The 24,443-nt window shown below is 35.5% G+C and overlaps 1 protein-coding gene across 2 annotated transcripts in view; it reads right to left on the bottom strand.

Annotated features, from left to right (window-relative positions):
* LOC140452345 (uncharacterized) overlaps positions 1 to 24,443 on the bottom strand; it is a 68,191-nt gene that overhangs the window by 24,295 nt on the left and 19,453 nt on the right. For both annotated transcript variants that reach the window (XM_072546544.1, XM_072546545.1), the window contains one exon: positions 15,191 to 15,568. In XM_072546544.1, the coding sequence (XP_072402645.1) occupies positions 15,191 to 15,541 (351 nt within the window). In that variant the 5' untranslated portion in view covers positions 15,542 to 15,568. The remainder of the gene's footprint in view (positions 1 to 15,190; positions 15,569 to 24,443) is intronic.

The raw sequence follows: 24,443 nt of genomic DNA, 5'->3' as shown, positions 1-24,443 counted from the left end.
TGTATTATTTTCTTGCAATTTACGGCGAATGTGACCTACGTCGCCATCATTCGAACATCTGGTTTCGTGTCTCTTCGGCATCATGTTGCGAACTACTTTCCGTACGATTTCCTCCAGACGTTTCTCGTTTTGTTCGTCGCTCTCTTCAGAGGTTCGTACTCGATAGCTCCGTGAAACTTGACTAGCTGTTTCATGTTCCAAGGCAATAGCGAGCGCTTCATCTAAAACTTTCGGTCTTGCTAGTCGTAAAGCTTTCTGTAGTTCAATGTCTCTTAACCCATTGACGAAGGCATCTACAGCGATTTCTTCCAAAACGTTGTCTGGTGCCTCTGGATAGGCCAACAGCGCTATACGAGCAATATTTGCTTCAAATTCTTGCAAACTCTCACTTGCTCGTTGGATTCTACTTCTTATTTGTACTTTGTAGACTGGTTGTAGATGGGCATCTCCGTAACGTTTATCTAGTCGAGTGAACAAGGTCTGGTAACATTTTTCTTGACCCTTAGGAATTGATCTTAGGATATCCGCAGCATCACCTCGTAAAGCAGCAGTCAAGGAAACAGCTTTTTCTTGTTCTGTCCAATGATTGGCTGTCGCAATAGCTTCAAATTGTCTAAGGTATATGGACCAAGAGGACTTTCCATCAAATGGTGGCAATTTGAATCTCATATGATGTGTCATTTCGTCTCTCGGTGATTCTTTTTTCACTACCGGATCTAAGGCTACCGTATTAACTGGTGGTAGCACTTTTGTGTTACTTATCATGGTCTCTAATTGTTTGATCTTCTCTTCTACTTTATCGAATGTTCTTGAGACTTCTTCAAATTTCTCATTGTTTTGAATACATATTTCTTTAATTATTAGTGAAGTCTCGTCGAATCTTCTAAATACATTTTCGAATGTTTCATCGAATCTTTTGGGAACATTCTCTAATTTATTATCATCTCTTTTAGAAGATTCTTCTATCATTTGAGAGACGTTTTCAAATTTCTTATCATTTTTTCTGAAACTCTCTTCGATCTTCATTAAAACTGCTTCTTCTGCTGACTGAAAATGGAATGTCTCTGGGTCATCTCCATTCTTGTTAAGAATATTCTTCAGTCGTTCTTGGAGGATCTTCTTGGACCCGCTGCAATCTTCATCGCGTTCTTCTAGCTGCTCACGCAACTGTTTTACTGAGAGTTGTACTAGCAGCATCTTTGGTCAGGCACGCGTACTTTTTAAAATGTTCAAAAGTCTTTTTCAAAAGTCTCTGCTGAATTTATTTTTAAACAAATCAATTATCCTCACACCGTGACACCACTGTAGCGTTTTTAAATAAAACGAGCGGTTCGAATTTATATACATATATTTATTTATAACTTTACAGTTCGGTACTCTCTTATCGACTAACTCACTCCTAACAACGTTACATATATATAATAAAGTTACTTTTCGAGAACATTCTGGCGTTGTCCCACCTCTAATTGTCTCCCGTCCGAAAGACGGGCGCTATTGACAAGCCGATTCTTACGTTTTCTAGATTCGTCCTTCTAAGAATTATGACGTATCGGAGATGGGCTATTTCGTTACAACCCTTATTAAATAATTTGCAGCTTGATTATTAAGCCGGAATTGCTGCCTAAATTGAGCATCACTTAGTGAAAAAGAATTTTGAGTATCCCGTAACATTCTTCTTATCCTCCGTTATGAGCGTCGGATATCTAACCTCTCTAATTCCTCGAAAACTAGCAAATGTCCGTAAAACACAGCCATATTGATACTTTTTGCCTCAGTTTTCCTTGCAAGGATCAAAAGACCGCCTACCTAAACTGAACCTAAGTTCACTTCTCCCAGTCCAGTCAGTCATGTCAGATTAATTTCGACTCGAAATGAAATTTCAACCACTTTCTTGAAGTTGAAATTAATTTCGATAAGTCGAAAATTAGTGACGTCGTTTGGTTAGTTCAGCTGAAATTCACAAGGTTCTGGATTCGCAAGTTATGGATTCTTGGACTTTGTCTCTATTTTTTACTATGCTTTGGGCGTTGAGATAAATTATGTTAGAGTTGAAAGGTATATTAGAGTTTACAAAGTGTTTTTTTGAATGGATTTCGAAACGATGGTTGGTTTATTATTTAATTATCTAATAGTTTTGGTAGTATCACCGTTATCAATCAAAGTTATTAGTTTATTTGTAATCGCTTTAAAATAGTCCTGTTGAGCCTTCGTTTGATCACCAAATATTCTGATGCTTGGAATAGAAATTAACTGTGTATTCTTAAGAACAAATTTGGCATCTTCTTTTGAATTAAGAATAACTTTGAGCGGCCTACTCTTGCATCTCAAACGAAACACTTTTAAATTATTTTTGTCAATATTAAAATTATTCAATATTTTCCCAATAGCTGTTGCATCTTCAAAATCACGTTCTACTTGCGTTTTTATTTTTGATTCATTCACGTTACAGACAATTATGTTAGAAGTCCGATTCTGCCTCTCAATCATCTCACATATTATTTCTTCTTTATCTTCCCTAGTGCTAGGGTCATTACTGTCAACAGAATCTGATATAGTTTTTAAATGTTTGATTTGTAACTCTATATGATCAATTTTCGCAAGCAATTTAGGAATAAGCTTTATCCCATTCTGACAATAATCACAATAAAATTTAAGCAATCTCTTACCTTTGAGGTCCATAACTTGTAGTTCTCTGGCATTCAATCCAGAACACTCCCTATGTGTCGACCTGGTGCAGCTATTACAGTTTATGGTAACATCTCCAGTTGAATTTTTACAAATAACACACTCCATTATAAAATTTAATCGTAAGCACAGCACCCGTACTATCGATTTTAAATTTTAACGACCACTTTTTACTGTCGTATCGAAAAAGCATTATTGCTTTTTTATTTGCAAACGATTCGCACTTTACACATAAATTATGCAGAAAATAATAGTATTTGTTTAAAAAAAATAACTAGATGTATATATTTATTCACTTATGTAGATGACACCAAAATCAAAATTTTTAATGCAATATTTCCACTATAAAATGACATGGGTTAATGATACATATTTATTTTATACCTAAAATTTAGCGAAGTATTAAAACATTATGGAGAATACAAAGTCAACAAAAATCAAGTATAGCGGTGTGTTCCATTCAACCGATTGTTCCATTATTACCATCACAGTATTAATGTGGTCTATGCAGGAGGCTTCTGGTCTAAAGCCTGCTTAACCAGCTCGAAATTCAATCTTGTTTGTTAATCTTTTAAGTATAATGGTCGTGAACATTTTATTTATTGCGGTAAGCAAGGATATTCCTCTCCAATTTTTGCACAGTGTGAGGTTGCCCTTTTTTGAAAGCTTAATAATGTCACCCCTTTTCCAGCCCGCTGGAATGCGGTTTGTTTCCCACACCTCTCGGATTATGGGTAGCAAACGTTCAGCAGTTAGATGCGGATCAGTTTTAAGTATTTCGGCAGCAATGTTATCGATTCCCGGAGACTTGTTATTTCTCAGAGATTTGATAGCTGCTATTATCTCCGTTTTGGAAGGGGCCTCGCAAGATATACCCAAGTCTATTTTGCGGGTTTTCGACAATTTCATCTGTGTTTTCCCTGGGCGTGTCTAACATCGTCTGAAAATGCTCTTTCCATTTCTCTACTTGGTCATTAGTTGTAGTAAGTAATTCGCCTGTCTTGGATATAAACTTAGGTAGATAATAAAAAAATATTGACCTGCGACCTAATGCTGTATAAAAATATTGGTACCCGGAGCAGGAAATTTTTTTTATTTTTGACCCCCTATTTGGCAATTTGATACAGTGAGAAATCTAGGGCGCACCCCTCGATTTTTAAGTATTACAAGAAGTCATTTGAGCGAGTATGAAACTCACTTATTTCAATTTAGTTTTTGGACATGCCGTACATTTTTCACGGTGCAGGTGCTTATAAGAGGAAAATTAATTTCCCTCTAATAAGTGAGATATTACGATAACACATTCCTGTATGACATTGATATATTTTGTTAATATTGACATTATCAACAATTACCAACAGAAAAAAAAATGTACAAAAAAATGGTTCTAAATGGCTTTAAAAGTATTTTAGTCCAGGTTGTGAAGCCGCTCCCGTAAGAAAAGAATTTCTGATTTGGTTTCTTTATGGATTTATATTCAAAAATGTCCATTTTAAACAAATCAGAATGGTGCCGGACAAAAAAATTGTTGAACAAATTATCTTTTGGGCTTTTTTTTTAGTCATTTTACAATAAGAAACAATAGAGCAATATTATAGGGGATTTTTCACCGAATCATTTTTACTACGTTTTCTATTATATAGTTTTTTTATTCATATAATTTATTATTTTGTTAACATTCCTATGTTATTAGTTCATTATCGACCTTTTTCCCGACCGTGTATGACGTAGAGTCTCGAGGCGCATTTTTTAAAGTGGCCTAATCCCATTAGGCCTAATCCCGAGATAATATTTAGCATAATAATTATATATTTAAAAGTTGTTTTCCAGCTACCATTGTTTTTTCATTTTCTTTGATGGTTCAGACTGCGGTTCAGGATCTAATTCAGTATCGAAGGTGAATGTTTGCGGAAGAACGGGAGTTAGAATTGGCGTCACTGTGAGCAATTCATCTTTCGAATGTTTCGATTAATTTTAATATTTCCAGAATCTATACTAAATTTAACCAGAAAAATTAAGGCACCGTACAGGCCTGCTTTTTCGGTAACCACACATACTTCCACAGTTTTTCTTGCATCTGAAAGTTCAGCGGGTGCTGGAGTTTTGAAAGTTTTGATTGGTATCCAAATTTTTCCATGCTTTTTCCAGTCCCAATCCTTAGGTATTTTCTGGTGATAAACTCTAAGCGATGATAAGGTAAATGTATTTTTGGTCACTGTCTTGGCGAATCGTGTGTATTTCATGTTGTCAAAGAATTATCTTAATTTCCACCAAATAAAGAGAAAAAAAAACGTTCGCAAACGACAGTGAGTAAAGATGGCTCGGCTTTCGAGTTATCTTTGTTAGTTAGCTAGCAGTTAAAGTTGCTGATCTTGTAAGCAGCTGATGTGTCACATCCTAAAAAAGCATGGAGAAACAGCAAATTCTCTGCAATGATGTCGCCACATACAGGGTGTTTCAAAAAGGTATGTCATAAATTAAATCACGCATTCCGGGGACAAAAATAAATTGATTGAATCCAACTTACCTTAGTACAAAAGTGTACAGCTCTTTGAAGTTACAAAATAAAAATTGTTTTGTTGCTTTATCTCCTAAACTACTTGACATTTTGTAATAAAAGTGGACACGTTACTTTCTTGTTATGAAAGCATTTTTCATAAAAAAGAACCAACAAAATCTAAGAGCACTGAAAATTTTTAAGGGGGGTGTGCAGCCCTAAATCCCCCCAAACTTTAACACCATCAACACATTATTTTTAAAATTTTTTTGCCTCATCACTTTTTTCAAAAAACAGTTTTTCTTGAGTTACTGCCCTTTCCATTAACGTTTAAAAAATTACGTGCAACTAAATAAATAGTTTAAATGAATTAACAAGTACAAAAAATGTCTATAACCTCTATAAGTATGATATTACAATAAATGTTCAAAATGACCCCCATTTTCTTCAATACACATTCGGTATCGTTTTAATAAGGAAAACCGAATGCGCTGAAAAATCATATTTTTCTGACGAAATTGATTTGCAGCTTCAAGTGTTAAAGTTTGGGGGGATTTAGGGCTGCACACCCCCCTTAAAAATTTTCAGTGCGCTTAGATTTTGGTGGTTCTTTTTTATGAAAAATGCTTTCATAACAAGAAAGTAACGTTTCATTTTTATTACAAAATGTCAAGTAGTTTAGGAGATAATGCAACAAAACAATTTTTATTTTGTAACTTCAAAGAGCTGTAACTTTTTTGTGTACACTTTTGTACTAAGGTAAGTTGGATTCAATCAATTTATTTTTGTCCCCGGAATGCGTGATTTAATTTATGACATACCTTTTTGAAACACCCTGTATAAAACTTGAAGAACGGTATAATTGATGCGCCTACCATTTTGAAGGTTTAAAAAAATTGGACAATTTTGACACACATCATTGGACTGCTTCCTTCTTAATGTCGTGAGGAAGACAAGAATGTCAATGTCCTCACAGAATAAAAGGATTGGAATGCAGCAAGTGTAGAACAGATGTTGACTGTATCTGCATCAGATTTAGCTAGGTCAACACTAAAACCCACTGATAGAGCAGTTTTGAGAAGGTTTAAGTTTGTTTTGTTCTTTTCTTTACCAAGAAATTTATCTCGAGATAATTAATAATAATAAGTTTTGTGGTGGCGGAATGGGTCAATAATAAATTAATAATACCAGGAATAACAGCATACCAAGTCACCTAGAGCTCGATAACACGGAAAGAGTCCCACCAGAGCTCAATCCTTTTGATACCGTAGGTATCTGGGATTAGTGAATTTTCCCCTTAGAGGGAGTGTGAGCGGTATGGCTAAATCTGATAACAGGAATAATCTTGAGAAAATGATAAATTGATTTAAAATAATATGAATAAAAAATATATAATAGAAAACTTGACTAACGGTTCGTTTCTATCGTATTCTTACGAGTGATTGGTTTAACAGATCCTCTGCATATCTTTTCCGAGCTGCCGTCAACAAAATTACTATAGCCAATTGATAGTCAACGCTCGATAATCGAGCTCGGCACATGAAGAAGAAAAAAAGAAGAATACGATAGGGTACGCTAAGCCCTAAAAAATGTAACATTTCAATCAACTCTATCAGCTGTGAAAAATTCATCAGTTAAAAATGTACATTGTTTTTTTATTTTTCTACTTTGAAATAAATAATAACAGCCACACTATTTAAAATACAACATAACATACGCCACAGGGTATTTTAAAAATATGTTCAATTTTCAAATTTTTGTTTTTTCTTTTTTTTTTCATTTTCAATTTGTACCATTTATTATAACCTGTTATGAATTAATTTGATAGTTATGAGTTATATGTTGTCAAGAAAGTGACTACCGTAAAAGAAATAATTATTTTACCGAAAAAACAACAATTCTATTCCCAAATACAGATAAGTGTTTATAAACATTTGAAAGAACCATAACTTTTGGACGGCATAGTTAAAATTCTTTAACGCATCAAGTAATCATTTGGAAATAATGCCGTACATTTTTCAATGACCTCAATGAATGGGGGTAAAGATAAAGGGTTGCGCCCTAGATTTCTCACTTCTGTATAGTTTATTTCACGAAAAATGGTTGAGTGCTTAATTATTGCAATAAAACCCGACCGCAAGTACCCCAGCTTAGTCAACATTAGTTGAGCAGGTAAGTATTCAGGTAAAATTGAAGCTACTGTGGAGTGTCGTTATCTTGTTTGTATAATAAATTCCTGGTAATATAAAAACAATTAAAAAATCGTATAAAATTATAAAAACGATTAGAATACATTTTATTTCATAAAGTTGTAAACATTTTAACAGTGAGCTTCACTATCAATAGTTGATCTTTTAATGACCACAATAAATTTGTTGATCGTTAAGTATTTCCTGGAATAATTATACAGGTTCCCTCTATTCTGTATAATTTGTAACAGTATATAAAACCGATGAGAAATTTTTAAATATACATTTTATTTCATTTAGTTGAAAGTGTTGCAAGTGTTACCAGTGTTATACCTATAAAACAGCATTATGTGGCGTCCGTGGAAAAACATTGATGGTGCTTCTTCCAGTGTTCCAGCAAAGAAAAAGCATTTATCGGCTGACGCTAGAGAAATCGTAAAAACAATATATAGTTCTTTACTTACAAGAGGACTTACTGCTAATACTACTGCCAGTCAAATATCTGATTTAACGACAATACCTCTAACCACAGTGAAAAGAATTACATCAAATCCCATTAAGTCAAGAAGGAAGCGTAAGGATGCCGGTTCTACTAAATGTATTGACGAAAGTAATAAGAACTTAATAAGAAAAATTTACACAATGTACGAAGAGCAACGGATACCTACATTAGATGCTTTAAAACCACGGCTTACTAATTATGATACACAAATAAACTGTAGCCGCATTAGTCTTTGGAGGATTTTGTCTAAAATGGGCTTCAGATATCGTACAATTGACAAAAGGCAAGTGCTTATGGCGTCCCATCGTTTACAAAAGTGGCGTACTGAATATATAACTTCCATAAGAAAGTACCGTACAGAAAATCGACCAATAATTTATCTGGACGAGACATCGTTTGACACTCATGAAACACCATCCAAAGGATGGTCCGATTCTTCCAACAGGTGTCAAACAAAAGCTCCATCAAACAAAGGGAAAAGAATAACAATTTTACATGCAGGATCAGAAAATGGTTGGGTCCCAAATGCCTTATGGTTTTCTGCAAAGAACATTAAAGACTCCTGCGTGGACTACCATGAGGATACAACGGCAGAGCTTTTTAAGCAATGGTTTAAGAATTGTCTTATACCTTACCTTCCTCAAAATAGTGTGATAGTAATGGACAATGCAAGTTACCACAGTCGTCAATTACATAAGTCTCCAAGTGCAAATAACACGAAAATTGAAATTCAAAACTACCTGTTAGAAAACGATATATATTTTGAAGAAAGGTATTTAAAAAATGAATTGTTAAAATCATTGTTTATTAAAAAAGTATATGTTTGTGACGCATTGACCGAGGACATGGGACATATTCCGCCCTACTATTGTTTATTTAATCCCATAGAGCATATTATGTGGCACCAACTAAAGTCAAATGTTAGGTCACAAAATGTTTCTCCGGCTTTAAGTGGTAGTGTAGTCGAATTAATAAGGAAATGTGTTGATAATATCTCCCCAGAAAGTTGGAAAAATTCAGTACGCCATGTAATGAACGTAGAAAATTCATATGTTACTTTGAATCACATAATTAAACCAATTGTTATTAATCTTGAAGAGGATAGCGACAGCGAAACAGAATTAGGTATTTAGGAATTCATAAATATATTTTGGTTATTTTGGGTATTTTTTTGTAAATATTAATTTTAAGTATATATTTTTCTATATTTTTTTTTTCAATTCATCTATTTTTTGTACATTATGTATTCGTTTGTATGTATATACTGTAAATAGAACTATTATTACTGTACATTTTTAACGATATCCGATTAGGAAGAGCAAAAACTTTTAAACACGCCAGTTTTTTGTTGACAGTCCTAAGCCTGTAAAAAGTGTGAAGGAAAGTACCTTTCTGAATTTAGATCCATATACTACAATTATTCACGTAGAACAAAAAAACTACTTTCTTCATGTTAAAAATTGTTCAATTATCAAGTATATTCACTTAAACAACCTGAAAATACCATATGAAATAATTTAATAAATTTGTATAATCGTGTATTACACAGCTACCAATGAAATATATTAAATAACAAACTTTCTGAAGTGCGACCCTGTGTACTTCGGTAGTTTATTGAGAGACTCTTGTATACACAATAGGATCAACTCAGGTAACCATTAAGCACTCAACCATTTTTCGTGAAACAAACTTTTCCAGCCGATATGCACGGCATTGCAAAAAAGTAATCTAAATAACGACTCGAAACTATGTGTATGAATGCCGTACTATATAAATAAAATTTTTTATCTGCTCCTGGTAAAGTCGTACCAGAGATCTAAGAGAGTCATTAATATTTATTATCGATAAGTGTCTACCGCAAGGCAGCGGGGGATCGCCTTTGGACAGGATCGTACTTTTATTTTCGATTTGCATTACTTATTCGATTGTTAGGTGTGTTTAAGAGCCGATCTTTATCATTGTATACTAAAGTTATATTAGTTGCAAAAATATTTACATACACTACATCCACATATTTACAAAACTTTAAATTTCTAAATAGAGTACAAAAAGAACAGAGGCAAAAATATTTTAGAAAATTATTTACAAAATTGGAGTGTATCTAAAAGCTGGTTTTATACCGTTATCAACTGTTTAAAAATATTTACATAATTACGTATACATAGAAAATTTACCATTTATAAATACAATTCAAAAAAAAATACATGGACATGTGAGGGCATGTCAATATAGAGACAGTGGAAGAGAAATTGTTTATCTGGATGAGACGTGGTTTGGCACCCATGACGTTCCAAAATATGGGTGGGCAAATTCTTCTAGTCGCAGTACAATAAAAGCTCCATTAAATAAAGGAAAACGTATTACAGTAATCCATGCAGGAACAAAAATAGGTTTTATACCTAATGCTTTGGCCTTGTCATGCAAAAACATTAAGGACTCCCGTGTCGACTATCATAATGACACCACATCAGAATTATTTGAAAAGTGGTTTTCAACAAAGTTATTGACAAATATACCACCAAACAATGTAATTGTGATGGACAATGCCAGCTACCACAGTCGTAGGCTGAATAAAGCTCCATGTTTTAATGACACCAAACGTAGAATCCAGGAATATATGCTGGAAAATGATATATATTATGAAGATAATTATTCTAAAAAACAATTACTTGAAACTTTAAAATTATTTTCCATCAGAAAACAATATTATCGCGACAGTTTGGCGGAAGAAACGGGTCATACAGTATTAAGACTTCCTCCTTACCATTGCATGTTCAATCCGATTGACACATATGGCATGAGCTAAAAGTATCGGTAAGGAGAAGTAATGTTTCGCTCACCCTAAATTAATCTGTTGTTCGGGTAATTGAATTAGAAATGGAGAAAATAGCCAATGACAACTGGAAAAATAGTGTTGCCCAAGTTCTAAAGATGTAAACATCTTATATAAATACAGATAGGTTGCTCAAAGAAACAATTATTGTAGATCTAGTGATAGTGATAGTGAAACTGACTTGTCCATGTATTTTTTTTTAAATGTAAGTACTTTTTGAATTGCAAGACTTGCATGCTACCGATCATGACATATGGCATAGAAGTGCGCGAAGATACCAACAAAACGAAACAGATGCTAAGGGTTGCCGAAATGAAAACCCTAAGAACAATAGTGAGCCAAACAAGAAGAGACAGGGTGAGAAATTCAAACGTTAGAGAGCAGTGCAAAATTCAAGATATTGTAAGATGGGGAAGGCAGCGTAAGAAGATGTGGTACATGTAAGACGAATGGATGAAAATAGACTCCCAAGAATTGCCCTAGAAAACAACCCGCCCGGTTCAAGACCTTCCGGAAGACCACCTAAAGATGGAGGGATAGTTGGCAATCTACCTCCTAGGAAATCAACCAGAGGAAACTTCAGAATAAAACAGATCTCCAAGAAGTAAAAGAAGAAAAAGGCTTTTTGAATTGTATTTATAAATGGTAAACTTTCTATGTATGCGTAATTTATGTAAATATTTTTAAATTCAGTTGATAACGATATAAAACCAGCTTTTAGACACACCTCAATTTTGAAAATAATTTTCTAAAATATTTTTTCTCTGTTCTTTTTGTACTCTACTTAGAAATGATAAAGTTTTGCAAATATGTGAATGTAGTGTATGTAAATTTTTTTGCAACTATTATAACTTTAGTAGACAATGATAAAGACTGGCTTTTAAACAACCATAACAATCGATTAATGAATACAAATCGATAATAAAAGTACGATCATGTCTAGAGGCGATATCCTCGCTGCCTTGCGGTAGACACTTATCGATAATAAATAATATTAATGACTCTCTTAGATCTCTGGTAGGACTATATCAATATTTTTGTACGGCATTAGGTCGCAGGTCATTATATTTGACCAAAATACCTCCCCTCCCACCCCCTTGTGTGGTAAATTTACCTTACCCGAGTACTCACCTGTACCGATAAAAATTAACGGCATAGTTTCTGAAGTTGTTATTACATATTGCAATATTGATTTATATGTGATTCATGCTGGGTCAAATGACCCCTTAAAAATGTCCCATAGGCTTGTAGTCTATTAAGTTTATTTAACATTTATTTAAAACAGCATGAAAATTTTTGAATTTTTACATAATTTTATTATAAATGGTCTGAGACACGGAAAAGATTTCGATGTTATACAGTAATTGATAAAAATATTCCATCAGCTATTGCTAAAGAACGGGAATACTGGAACAATGTATTAGAAAGACTAATGAATACACAATTGACTTTTCGTGGTTCATCCGACCATATTTTCACGAAAAATAATGAAAATTTCTTAGTGTTAGTTTAACTTAATAAATATGACATTATTACATGTGCATGTACATATTCCCGAATAACGTCAAGTGAAACAATACAAAATGAGACAATCACATTCTTGATTCTTCTGTTCATGATATTTTGGAACGTACACGTCAAGCGAAATATTTTAGTATTATTTAAGTATTGTTTGAGCTTGCATTCCTGATAACGGTCATAAGGAACAACAACTTTCGTTCACGTTACGTTTTGTAGATATTCTAATAATAACAGCGACATAAAAATCAAATAGCATTTTATTAGCTAACAACAAATTGATGAATCAACAGGTTACTCACCATATGCGATACTAAAACAATTAAAGAATTTTTTCTCATGAAATTGTTTTTCCAACTATTCTTGCCATTTAATTTGAACTAAATTTATTTTTTTTAAACCTTATTTTCCACAGGTTATTAATATACGTCTTAACAAAGAAAATAAGCCCTGGATTATTGAGATACATTCAGTCAAATTATCTGGCCGGCCATAGAAAATAGTTCATTTTTCAAAAAATCTTATAAACAAATTAAATTTCGCAATAACTATTCAACCGATCTGGCCCATCTTTTGCGCACAATTCAAACAAAATAAAACCCTCAAGTTGAGATACATTTAAACAAATTTTAATAAATAATATAAAACTTATTAACATTAATCAAAAACAGCGATTTTGTTTTAATTTTTCAATAACTCTTTTTTGCTTATTAATCGATTTTAATTTAGCATATCTGATTTTGTGTATCTTTATTTTCCAAAAAAGTTGTATGTTGACGTCAAATCTCTAAATAAACAAGTTTGTAAGTTATGACTAAAATAATGAGTTTGACGTTTTGATTGTTGATTTAAACATATTTCCATTAAAAATCGATAAATCCCTAGATGAGAGTCTTTTGTAATATCTCATACTACACATGTCCAGTGCATAAAAAAGGAGACGTTACAGAATGTAAAAATTACGGGGGAATAGCTCTACAAGATACCGTGTATAAGATTCTGGCCATATCAATTAGAAATAAAATTAAAACAAAAGTTGAAAATTGTCTAGGTGAATATCAAGCAGGTTTCAGAGCAAACAGATCGGTAATAGACCAAATTTTTACAATGAAACAAATTTTAGCTAGCTCATATGAATTCAACCTAACATTACACATGCTGTTTATTGATTTTAGACAGGCATATGATACTATAAAAAGAAATGAAGTATATGAATCACTAGAATATTTTTAATTTCCACCAAAAATAGTAAGACTGACTAAACGCATACTCAATGATACTAAAAGTAAAGTCATGTTAGAAGGACGGGCTTCGGATAGCTTTATCACCAATAGAGGTCTGCGACAAGGTGACCCGTTATCAACAGATTTTTTCAATTTGATCTTAGAAAAGATTTTACGAGAATGTAACATCTATACTAGAGGCACAATATATCATCACAGGCATCAATGCGTAGCATATGCAGATGATGTTACCGTAATAACAAGGAGACCTGCAGAATTAAGAGAAATCTTTACTAGAATACAGAGAATAGCCAGGGAATATGGTTTAGAAATAAACGAAGAAAAGCTTTCATATTACTTTTGTCCTTTTTTTTTTCATTATATTGATTTTAGTTGTTTATATATTCTTCTTTGCAGGTTTAAATTCTTAAACGTTTTAAACCTAAGTCATGAACTAAACGTTTTAGCTGAAATGGTCTTTTTAATTAAATTAAAGCTATATTCTGTACTATATTAAAGCTATATTCATTCACTGCAGGCGAAAGAATGTTAAAGTATTTAAAGTAATTTAGCTTGATGAAGTTGCTTTGTCAGAATTTAAACCTGCAAAGAAGAATATATAAACAACTAAAATCAATATAATGAAAAAAAAAAGGTCAAAAGAAATATGAAAGCTTCCCACAACTTGGAAAAATAAGACTGTGTGACTAGAGAAAAAAAAAAAAAGAAAAAGCAGAGTCATATATAAAACGAAGAAAAAACAAAATATATGGTGATGAGGGAAAACGAAAATCATCTAGGACAGTCCTTTAAGATACAAAGCCCAAGTAAAGAATATAACTTTGAAGTTGTTAGCCAATTCGATTACTTGGGAGTGACACTAACAAATAGGAACGAAGAGAACCAAAAAATCATAAAAAGAATGGCCAAAGGTAGTAAGAGTGCTGCGAGCCTGACTAAGATACTGAGGTCGAAGATAATATCCAGAACAGCAAAAAAACGAATATATACAACATTTATCCCACCTACAGTACTCTATGCTAGCGAGACCTGGACACTAAATAAAGATATGGAAGTAAAATTAGATAGATGGGAACGAAAAATTCTTAGAAGGATATACGGATGTGTAAAAGAGGGGAACATCTGGCGAAGAAGAACGAATGAAGAAATAATGCAAATATATGGGCAACCAAAAATAATAACTCGCTAAAATTCAAAGATTAAGATGGCTCGGACATATAGCAAGAATGAAGGAAGGAAGAGTTCCCAATGAATTAATAAACACGGAGGCTGGCACAAAAAGAAAAAGAGGCCGTCCCCGAAGAAAATGGCTGGAGTCGGCAAAAGAAGATCTGAAGTCGCTGCGGGTACAAGATTGGAAAGGCCTTAGGCCTTTGAGGCCTGTTGAGCTGAACTATATATATACATATTCCAACGGTCAAACCGTCTATACAGTTATGACGAAAAAATTCTTATTTTTTACTAATTTGATTGATCTAAAAAAAAACAAGTGCAGCGTTTGAAGACGGATAATTTCGTCGTTTAAAAATGTAAGGGAATGGTTCAATTTAAGTTTAACTTAATTATTTAGGGCAGCGGTGAATAAAGTTAGAATCGCCATGATGACTTCCAACCTCGGATCGATATGAGAAGAAACTTTAAGAAACAAAAAATGGAATAAACAAACAGTTTTAGGCATGTCTTAACGGAAAAAAATATGAACTGAAAAATGAGGTTTCTTACCTCTGAAGATGTAGCATCTAGTATAGAAATTTTAATTTCGTATTGGTTTGAATTCAAACTTTCTATCATTTCAGCCTTAAATGGACGATCACTTGCGATATTAACCGTTACTTCAATTTCATCATCGGAAGTATCAGAGCTTTCCAAAACTTCTGCATCTACTGCATTCCTTCGATAATCAATACGCCTCCGTGGAAGGTCATCGGAGGCATTAGAGGCGAGACTACATGTTTCCGAATAGTCTTTACGAGAACCTCCAGGTGTTGACAATGAGTACCCACTGTCTGTATCTTGGCTATTCTCGCTATCCGAGTCTAACAGTTCTTCATCGGCATCGGGAATGCGCATCATTTTGGGAAGTCGTTTGGTAGCTTCCTTCTAAAAAGTTAAAAGAATTTCATTGCAGTAAAATCATTTACTATGTTGTATAATGACGGTTACAATAGGAACAAAAAATTTACGAATAATGTGAATAATTGTATTTATTTTAAATTAATATATATTCGGAAATGGTTTTCTGAAATTGTATCTAATATGTACAAGCATTGATTATAAACCACACATGTGTGGTTTATAATCAATGGTACAAGTTATCATTGTCCAGGGTGCGGATTAGAAATATCTCGAGAACTAACGGTAACTGAATCATGAAAATAGGAATAAAGGGGTTTTGAAGAGTGATCTAATAAATAAAAATATTTTCATCTATTTGCTACTTCCGGTTATACCGCTTTTTATTTTTCGTTATACAGGGTGCTGTCAAAATTGTCATAAAACCGACATCCTAAATTTTCGCCTTATTCCTTTTTTTTAATGGGAAACCCTGTATGTGATTCATTATTTTAGAAAAATGTTTTTCACTATCGATCTGTATTAGTATTCCCTATACATGTGTATCCCTATCTCTTACAGTTTTCAAATAAATTAACTTTATACATTTTTGTGACAAAAAAAATTTTTCGTAGACTATGTTGTGTTAATTTACACGTTTCATATTGTAAGTTAAACATTGAACAATTAAAAAGATGCTGTCAAAAAAATAGGCACTAGCTTATTAATGTAAGAAATGTTCAAACTGTTACCCATTTACATCCAATCATTTATAAACTCTTTTAATCAGATTTTCATTAGTAGCTCTTGATATTGATTCTCCATCTATTTCGTTAAGAACTTATAGCTTCCTCAGCAGTGACAGGTTCAGAGAACACCTTATTTTTAACATATCCCCAAATATAATAATCTAACGGTGACAACGGGATCTTGGTGACCAGAAAAACGGATCTTTATTAGCTATCCGTCTGACGCTAAATATTTCATCAAGCAATGTGCCGACTCCTCGAATATTGTGAGCCGGTGCGCCATCTTGTTGAAACCAAGCCTCGTTAGTCTTATTATTATGTAAAGCGTGCAGTGCTGGTACAATTACTTTTCGTAAAATGTTGCAGTAACGCCTTCCGTTTAAATTTTCGTCATAAATCATAAGAGCGACTATATTATTATTTTTCACAGCAAAAAAACATTGAACGAAAATCTGAATGCTTGTAATTTACGATCCCAAGTGAGCTGAGGATTTTCGTCTCTCCAGAAGTGACTGTTATGGCGCTTACACATACCATTTTTGTAAACTTCGATTCATCACAACAAATAATTAATTTCTTTTTGTAAAATCTTAATCTTGGCATTTCGACACCTGTAACAATTGCTTACATTACCGTAAGGATGACTTTGGATTAGCTACAAAATATCCCAGGATATCTATTTATAAGTCGTTATTATCGACGTGGGTCTTTTTACTTATAAACTGACCAAACTGGAAACAGTTGTTCAACAAACGTTTTACAGTTTTATTATTTGGTCGAGACTTGTCAGGATATTTCTCAGCACAAACACTTCTATTACACTCATCCTAAAGTATAATTAAATTTAAAAAATTATCATTTGTATATCCTACTTTACTTTACTTAATCAGTAGACCCATTTGTACCTTTCGGTCTTGGGCCGTTTATAATACAATTTGTTGTGAATTTATTAAAAGGTTCAATATTTATAACACTTACGGATTTAATTTATTTCTTTATTTATTTTAACTTATCTGACAATAATTTATTATATCCGTACGTAACAAATTCGCGAGCGCGGGTCTTGAGAATTAACTGCTTTCAAAATAAAAGTTCCCTCATATTTATACGAAAACAGCTGCTCTAGAACTGAATGGATGTTGATCTCAATTGACCTGGTTTCGCCTCGAATGGACAGGCCTAATTCCGGAAGATTCGAATGGAACCAGTTTTTTATTACTTGGGGTTTATGGTCGAAAGGTCTCGTATAATCTAAAACATATTAGAATCAGTCATCATATATTTTACAGTTATTTTTAGGCCAGGATATTTATCGTAACATTGCCCCCTCTTAAAAGATGGTTCCTCCTGGAACCTTGTCGGGACTAGAACTGGAACGGTATGCTGGTATCGGCAACTGGACCCTCTTTTACAACTTCCAGTTGTATAAAAATGACAAGGGACGGTTTTCTCTCCACACCAGTAACTATGCGGATTGCAACAGACTAACACCTGGACTTCGGTGTCTTTAAAGATCTCCTCCACCATATTTCGGATAACCCTCCAATCTAATTGGCGGCACTCCAACTTTGGCATGGCTAACTTTTGCACGTCGGACTCTAGTACGTGCTCTCTCAATTGAAGTAAGGCTTCCCATACATCTCGGTAGATAGGTTGGTCACGGGCAGTGTCTTTTGTTACCAGGTAGAAAAGGTAACGTGATGCCTCTTGGAGTTTCAAGGTTTTACCGGGAGCTGGCACCTGGCATTGAAGTTCTGCAACTCGACCAAACTTCCTTCGAAAGACGGATGCCAACCCTGGTGCGTCTTTGATACTGGCCGGGATGGTAAGGGCCAGCGAGTAGTCAACGGGGAGCGCGAGTAGATCTTGCTTTTCTTCAGTGGTAACACCATGTCTCGCTTTACCGGTACCTCCATAGGCACCCATGAATTCCTCAAACGTGAGGTCAGACACATCGTGGACTTGGTTTACTTCCACTTCTTCATCTACGTCGTGGTCACCTTCGAAAGACGCCAACCGGTTATGGTGTACTATCATCGGCTTTCCCCTCGGAATCTTGCTTATTCGGTAGATGACATCGTTGATCTTCTCCATAATGAGGTATGGACCTTCCCAAAACTGCTGCAATTTGGGAGAACAACCTTTTCGCTTCTTGGGATTATACAGCCATACTTTGTCGTTCTTCTTAAAGCAACCTTTTTCGGCTTGTGTATCGTACCGTTTCTTCATTCGGTCGCTAGCGATCTGAAGGTGGGAACGGACTAACTCATGTACATCGTCCATTCTTCTTCGTAATTCGATCACATAATCTTCACCTGCTACATCTTCTCCAGGTCGACATCCAAACTCGAGATCACAAGGTAGTCGCATTTCGCGTCCGAATAGGACTTTGGCTGGTGTCTGGCCTGTTGATTCGTTAACAGCATATCTGTAGGCCATTGTGAAGAACGGAAGGTATTGGTCCCAGTCTCGCTGATGATCGGACACCATCTTTGTCAAATACTTGCCAACTGTCCTATTCATTCGTTCTACCATACCATCCGATTGCGGATGATACGCGGTAGTTCTTGTTTTCTTCATGCCTAGTCTATCACATATTCCTTGGAATAGATCACTTTCGAAGTTCCTGCCTTGGTCACTATGGATCTCCAAAGGCACTCCAAATCGGCTGATATATTCTTGGATCAACTTATCTGCAACGGTGGCGGCCTTCTGGTCTGGAAGTGCGTAAATCTCGACCCACTTAGTGAAGTAATCCATTACTACCAGCATGTACTTGCCTCCATTTTCACTTTCTGGAAATGGCCCAGCGATGTCCAAAGCTATTCTTTCAAACGGGCTTCCAACATTATATTGTCTCATAGGAGCTCTCCTTTTTCGGTAAGGCCCGTTACTCGTGGCACAAATAGTACATTTCTTACACCAGTCTTTTACATCGTCGGAACTGTTCATCCAATAAAACCGTTCCCGAATTCGCTGAAGGGTTTTCCTTACACCAAAATGCCCTCCCGATGGACTGTCGTGTAACTGACGAAGTACTTCGGCTATTCTGCTCTTTGGGATCACCAACTGTCTTCTCTTCTCCGAACCGTCATCATTTTCCAGGACTCGTTTGAGCAAGCCATCTTCGATGATAAATGAGTCCCACTGGGCCCAATACGTCTTAACTACTGAGCATAGGTTTGATATTTCCTGCCAAGGTGGTCGACGGTTTTCCTCTTTCCATTTTCGGATTTTCTGTATAACTGGATCTCTCTCTTGTTCTTCCCTTATCTTAGTAGGCGTCCAGTCGTCGTTGACAATCGTCGTTCTTAGCACTGCTGCTTCCTTGGATTCCGTTTTGTTGCAGTGGGAACACTCTGCTGGGCATGGCCTTCTGGAAAGGGAATCAGCGTTTCTATGGCTAACTCCGGCCCGGTGCTCAATCTTAAAATCGTATTCTTGGAGTCGTTCGATCCACCTGGCTATCTGACCCTCTGGATTCTTAAACTGCATCAACCACTTAAGGGCGGCATGGTCGGTTCGGATTAGAAACTTTCTGCCATAGAGGTATTGATAGAAGTGCTCTACTGATTTCACTACTGCCAGAAGTTCTCTTCTCGTGACGCAATAATTCCGTTCAGGTTTTGAAAGAACTTTACTAAAATATCCGAGAACTCGTTCCTGTCCTCCTTGAATCTGAGACAGCACTCCTCCAATTCCCACATTACTTGCATCCGTATCTAAGATGAACTCTCCTTCTGGCAGTGGATACCCTAAAATTGGTGCTGTTATTAAATGCTTTTTCAACGTTTCAAAGGCATTTTGGCAGTCTATATCCCAGCGGTATTCTCTTGCTTCCTCTGTAAGTCGCGTTAATGGCTTAGCGATATCTGCAAACTTCTTAATAAACCTCCGGTAGTAAGTACATAGTCCAAGAAAACTTCTCACTTGATGTTTGTCAGTTGGTTTTGGCCATTTCTTAATGGAATCGATTTTTCCCTTATCCACGGCCACTCCTTCTTTACTGACTATATGACCCAGATAATTGACTCTACCTTGAAATAGCTGGCACTTCTTGGGGTTTAGCATCAATTGGGCAGCTTTAATTCGATTAAAAACGTTTTCTAAATTCCTCAAATGATCTGCGAATGTCTCTCCCAAGACGATTATGTCATCCAAATAAACCAGGCATGTTTTCCAAGATAACCCTCTCAACACATTTTCCATAAGCCTCTCAAATGTCGCAGGAGCATTACAGAGTCCAAATGGCATAACGTTGAATTGCCACAATCCAGATCCTGTGGTGAAGGCTGTCTTTTCTTTATCTACTGGGTCCATTTCTACCTGCCAGTATCCAGACTTCAAATCCAAAGTAGAAAACAATTTACTTCCAGCCAATGTGTCCAATGTGTCATCGATCCGAGGCAGAGGATAACTATCTTTCTTGGTAACGTTGTTCAGCAAACGGTAATCCACACAGAACCTCGTCGTTTCGTCTTTCTTCTTAACCAGGACCACCGGAGAGACCCATGGACTCGTAGAAGGTTCTATCACCCCGTCTTTCTTCATTTCCTGAACAATCGTTTCAGCTTCCTCTCTCTTCGCCTGTGGTAATCGTCGAGCTGTTTGACGAATTGGCTTAGCATTACCAGTATCAATTTTACGCTTAACAACGGTAGTTCTTCCCGTCTTTCCTCCTTTCGGTACGAAAATATCACGATACTGCCGAAGAAATTCCCTTAATTTCCTTTTCTCCATCTGATTTAGAGACTGTCCTGCAACTGCAACCATTTGGTCGAATTTGTCGTTGGAATTATCAGATGTTGTCGCCTGACGAATTATGGATGTCACAGGTACACAAGTTCCTACTTTTGTCTCTTTCTTTATGGTCACTGGGTAGTCGTTGACATTGATAAGTCTCACAGGAATTTCTTTAGCCGAAGTTACCAATTCCTTTCCAATTATGATTCCACGGCCAACCTCATCGTCGTGGTTCCAAGGCTCCATCATAACAGGTCTCCCTTCGTCTACAATTCCCTGTAGTCGCGCTACTATGATCGTTTCGCTTCTTGCAGGCACGACTGTATCTTCTGTAATGGCTGCTTGCACAGTGTTGTCATTATGTGGATGGAGAAATACCTCCTCGTTGCCAACTTTGATTACCTTATTCTTAAAATCCAATTGGAATCCATGCATATTCATTACGTCCATTCCTAATATAACATCCTCTTCGATGTCAGCAACTATAACAGTATGGACAAACTTTTCTGCCCCAATTCCCAATTGTACCTGGATTTCTCCATGAATGTTGGCATTTTCACCTGTAGCGGTCCGAAGTCGTAACCTCGTCGTAACCTCGACCGAAACTTAACAGTTTCTTTCGGCTGTTTATAACTGTCGGGCGTATAATGGTTCTGGTCGCTCCGGTATCCACCAACAACGTATGCTTTTTACCATTTATGTCTCCATCTACATATACACTATCTTCACGACATTTCAAAGAAGCTATTAGTATGAGAGGGTCTTTGGAAAAGTTCTGGGTCGAAGCTGCCCCCCTAAGGCTGACCCGTTCTAGTTTTCCTGATGGTGAGTTTCTTGATTTGCGTCGTACCTAGGGTGCTTACAGGAGCTTCGTACGTGTCCTATTTCGCCACAATTCCAGCATCTGATGGTCTTCGTTTTCTTGTATGTCATGCTTTTTATCATATCAACGAGCTGGTCAAGTTTATCTTCATCTCCTTCCTCTTTTACAGTCCTAACTTTACTGTAACCGCCAGAGGCCTGCGTAGCTGACTCATATTCGAGGGCGGCGGATAAGACATCTTCCACTCACTTCCTTCAAATTTCGGCCGTATTTCCAACTTACATTTTGTCTCGTCTTCTTTTATCTCCACTGTAATTGGATTGTTTCCTCTCTCTGCTGTCCCTGTTTCCTCCATCTTCCTTTCCATCTCTTTCCATATCTTTTCTTCGAAGGCCAACATATCGGCAGCAACTTGGTTTTTTAACGAAGACACTCTATCGTCAAGAGCAGATATCTCAGAAGTGACTTTAGAGATGTTAGCAGAAACTTTGCTTTCCAGAGAAGAAATCTCGTTAGAAACTTTGCTTTCTAAAGAAGCGATGTCGCCGGAAACTTTGGCTACATCAGAAGACACTTTCGAAATATCATCAGAAACTTTGTTCTCTAATGATGCGATGTCACCAGAAACTTTCGAAATATCGCCAGAAACTTTGTTCTCTAATGATGCGATGTCACCAGAAACTTTCGAAATCGACGAGAGGACAGCATCTTCAAATATATAAGTCTCTGGATCTAGTCCTTCTTCTAGCAAAGCGTTCTTTAGTCGTTGGACTAACTCAGCCTTTTTTCCGGTGGAAGCTAATTCTCTGTCTTCAAGATGTCTTCTTAAATTAGTCACTGTCAGCTCATAAATCGTAGCCATTTTCACAATTTATTTTATATTCACTTGTATTATTATTATAAGTCTAATTTATGTTCGATGATCTCACTCTGACACCATTTGTTGTGAATTTATTAAAAGGTTCAATATTTATAACACTTACGGATTTAATTTATTTCTTTATTTATTTTAACTTATCTGACAATAATTTATTATATCCGTACGTAACAAATTCGCGAGCGCGGGTCTTGAGAATTAACTGCTTTCAAAATAAAAGTTCCCTCATATTTATACGAAAACAGCTGCTCTAGAACTGAATGGATGTTGACCTCAATTGACCTGGTTTCGCCTCGAATGGACAGGCCTAATTCCGGAAGATTCGAATGGAACCAGTTTTTTATTACTTGGGGTTTATGGTCGAAAGGTCTCGTATAATCTAAAACATATTAGAATCAGTCATCATATATTTTACAGTTATTTTTAGGCCAGGATATTTATCGTAACAAATTCATTAAATTACAATACTTTACACTCTTCTGAGGTGTCCTAGCTCTTAACGAACTTTCTCCATTCCTTCCTATTGGATGCCATCTGTGTTGCTTCCTGCCAAGTCTTACCCTTACTCTGCAGTATCTGCGAGATGTCACTGTTCCATTATTTAATGGGTCTTCCTCTTTTTCTTCCCTATTGGTTTGGCGTCCCACACTCTTTTTACTTGTATATTATTGTCCATCCGGGTTAGATGTCCGAACCATGCCAAGTTTTTCTTCTTGATTGAGTCGAGTATCGGTTTGATTTTGAGTCTTTCTCTTATTTCTTCATTTCTAATTCTATCAGTTCTTTTTACTCCGATCGTTCTTCTGATGTATTTCATCTCTGCTGCCTGAATTCTGCTCTGATGTCTTTTGTCTAATATCCAATTTTCTGCTATATATCTCACTGTAGGTCTATATATTGTTTTGTATATTGTCATCTTGGTCTTTGTTGATATTTCTTTGCTATTAAGGAGTCTATTTAGTGCTTAGAATAGTTTTCCTGTGTTTTCCATTCCGTTGTTAGGATCGTCCTCGATGTCTCCTTTGTTGTTGATTACTGTTCCTAACTATTTGTATGAATTTGTCTGTATTATTTTTTGTTGTTCTACCTTTACTTCTATTTGATCTTCCGTCCCTTTTTTCCTTGATATTTTCATTGTCTGAGTCTTCTCTTTGTTTACTTTTAAGTTGTATTTCCTTGCTTCTAGGTTCCATTTCTCTAAGTTGTATTTCAGTTTTTCTACTGTTTCCGCAATTAATACTATGTCGTCTGCAAATATACACATCTCAGCGTTTATCATTTGCATTCTGTTCCAACCAATGCAGTATTTCTTGAATGTTTTCTTACATTCTTTCACTATCTCATCTATTACATTTATGAATAGCACTGGGCTAAGACTTCCCTCTTGTCTAACTCCTTTAGTTGTTTCAAATGGTTCTGACTGTATATTTAACATTCTTACTGTATTTGTTGTTTTCATGCATATACTCTTTGTTGCTTCTATCAGTTCTTCACTTACTTGCTTCTTCCTTAGGGTTTCCCATATATATTTTCTTTTGACTGAGTCGAATGCTTTTTCCATGTCTATAAAGCTCAGGTATATTTATCTATTTTTCTTTAGGGCTTCTTCTATTACTTGTTGCATGGTAAATATATGGTCTTGTGCGTTGTGTCCTTTCCTGAATCCACTTTGCACGTCCTCTAATTTATGTTCTATTTGTTTTCTGATTTTCCTTTCTATTATGGTTTCGT

This window comes from Diabrotica undecimpunctata, chromosome 10 (assembly GCF_040954645.1).
Source record: "Diabrotica undecimpunctata isolate CICGRU chromosome 10, icDiaUnde3, whole genome shotgun sequence".
NCBI classification, from domain to species: Eukaryota; Metazoa; Arthropoda; class Insecta; order Coleoptera; family Chrysomelidae; genus Diabrotica; species Diabrotica undecimpunctata.
The sequence above is the reverse complement of the archived record's forward strand: the minus strand, read 5'-3'. Positions and strand labels throughout refer to the sequence as shown.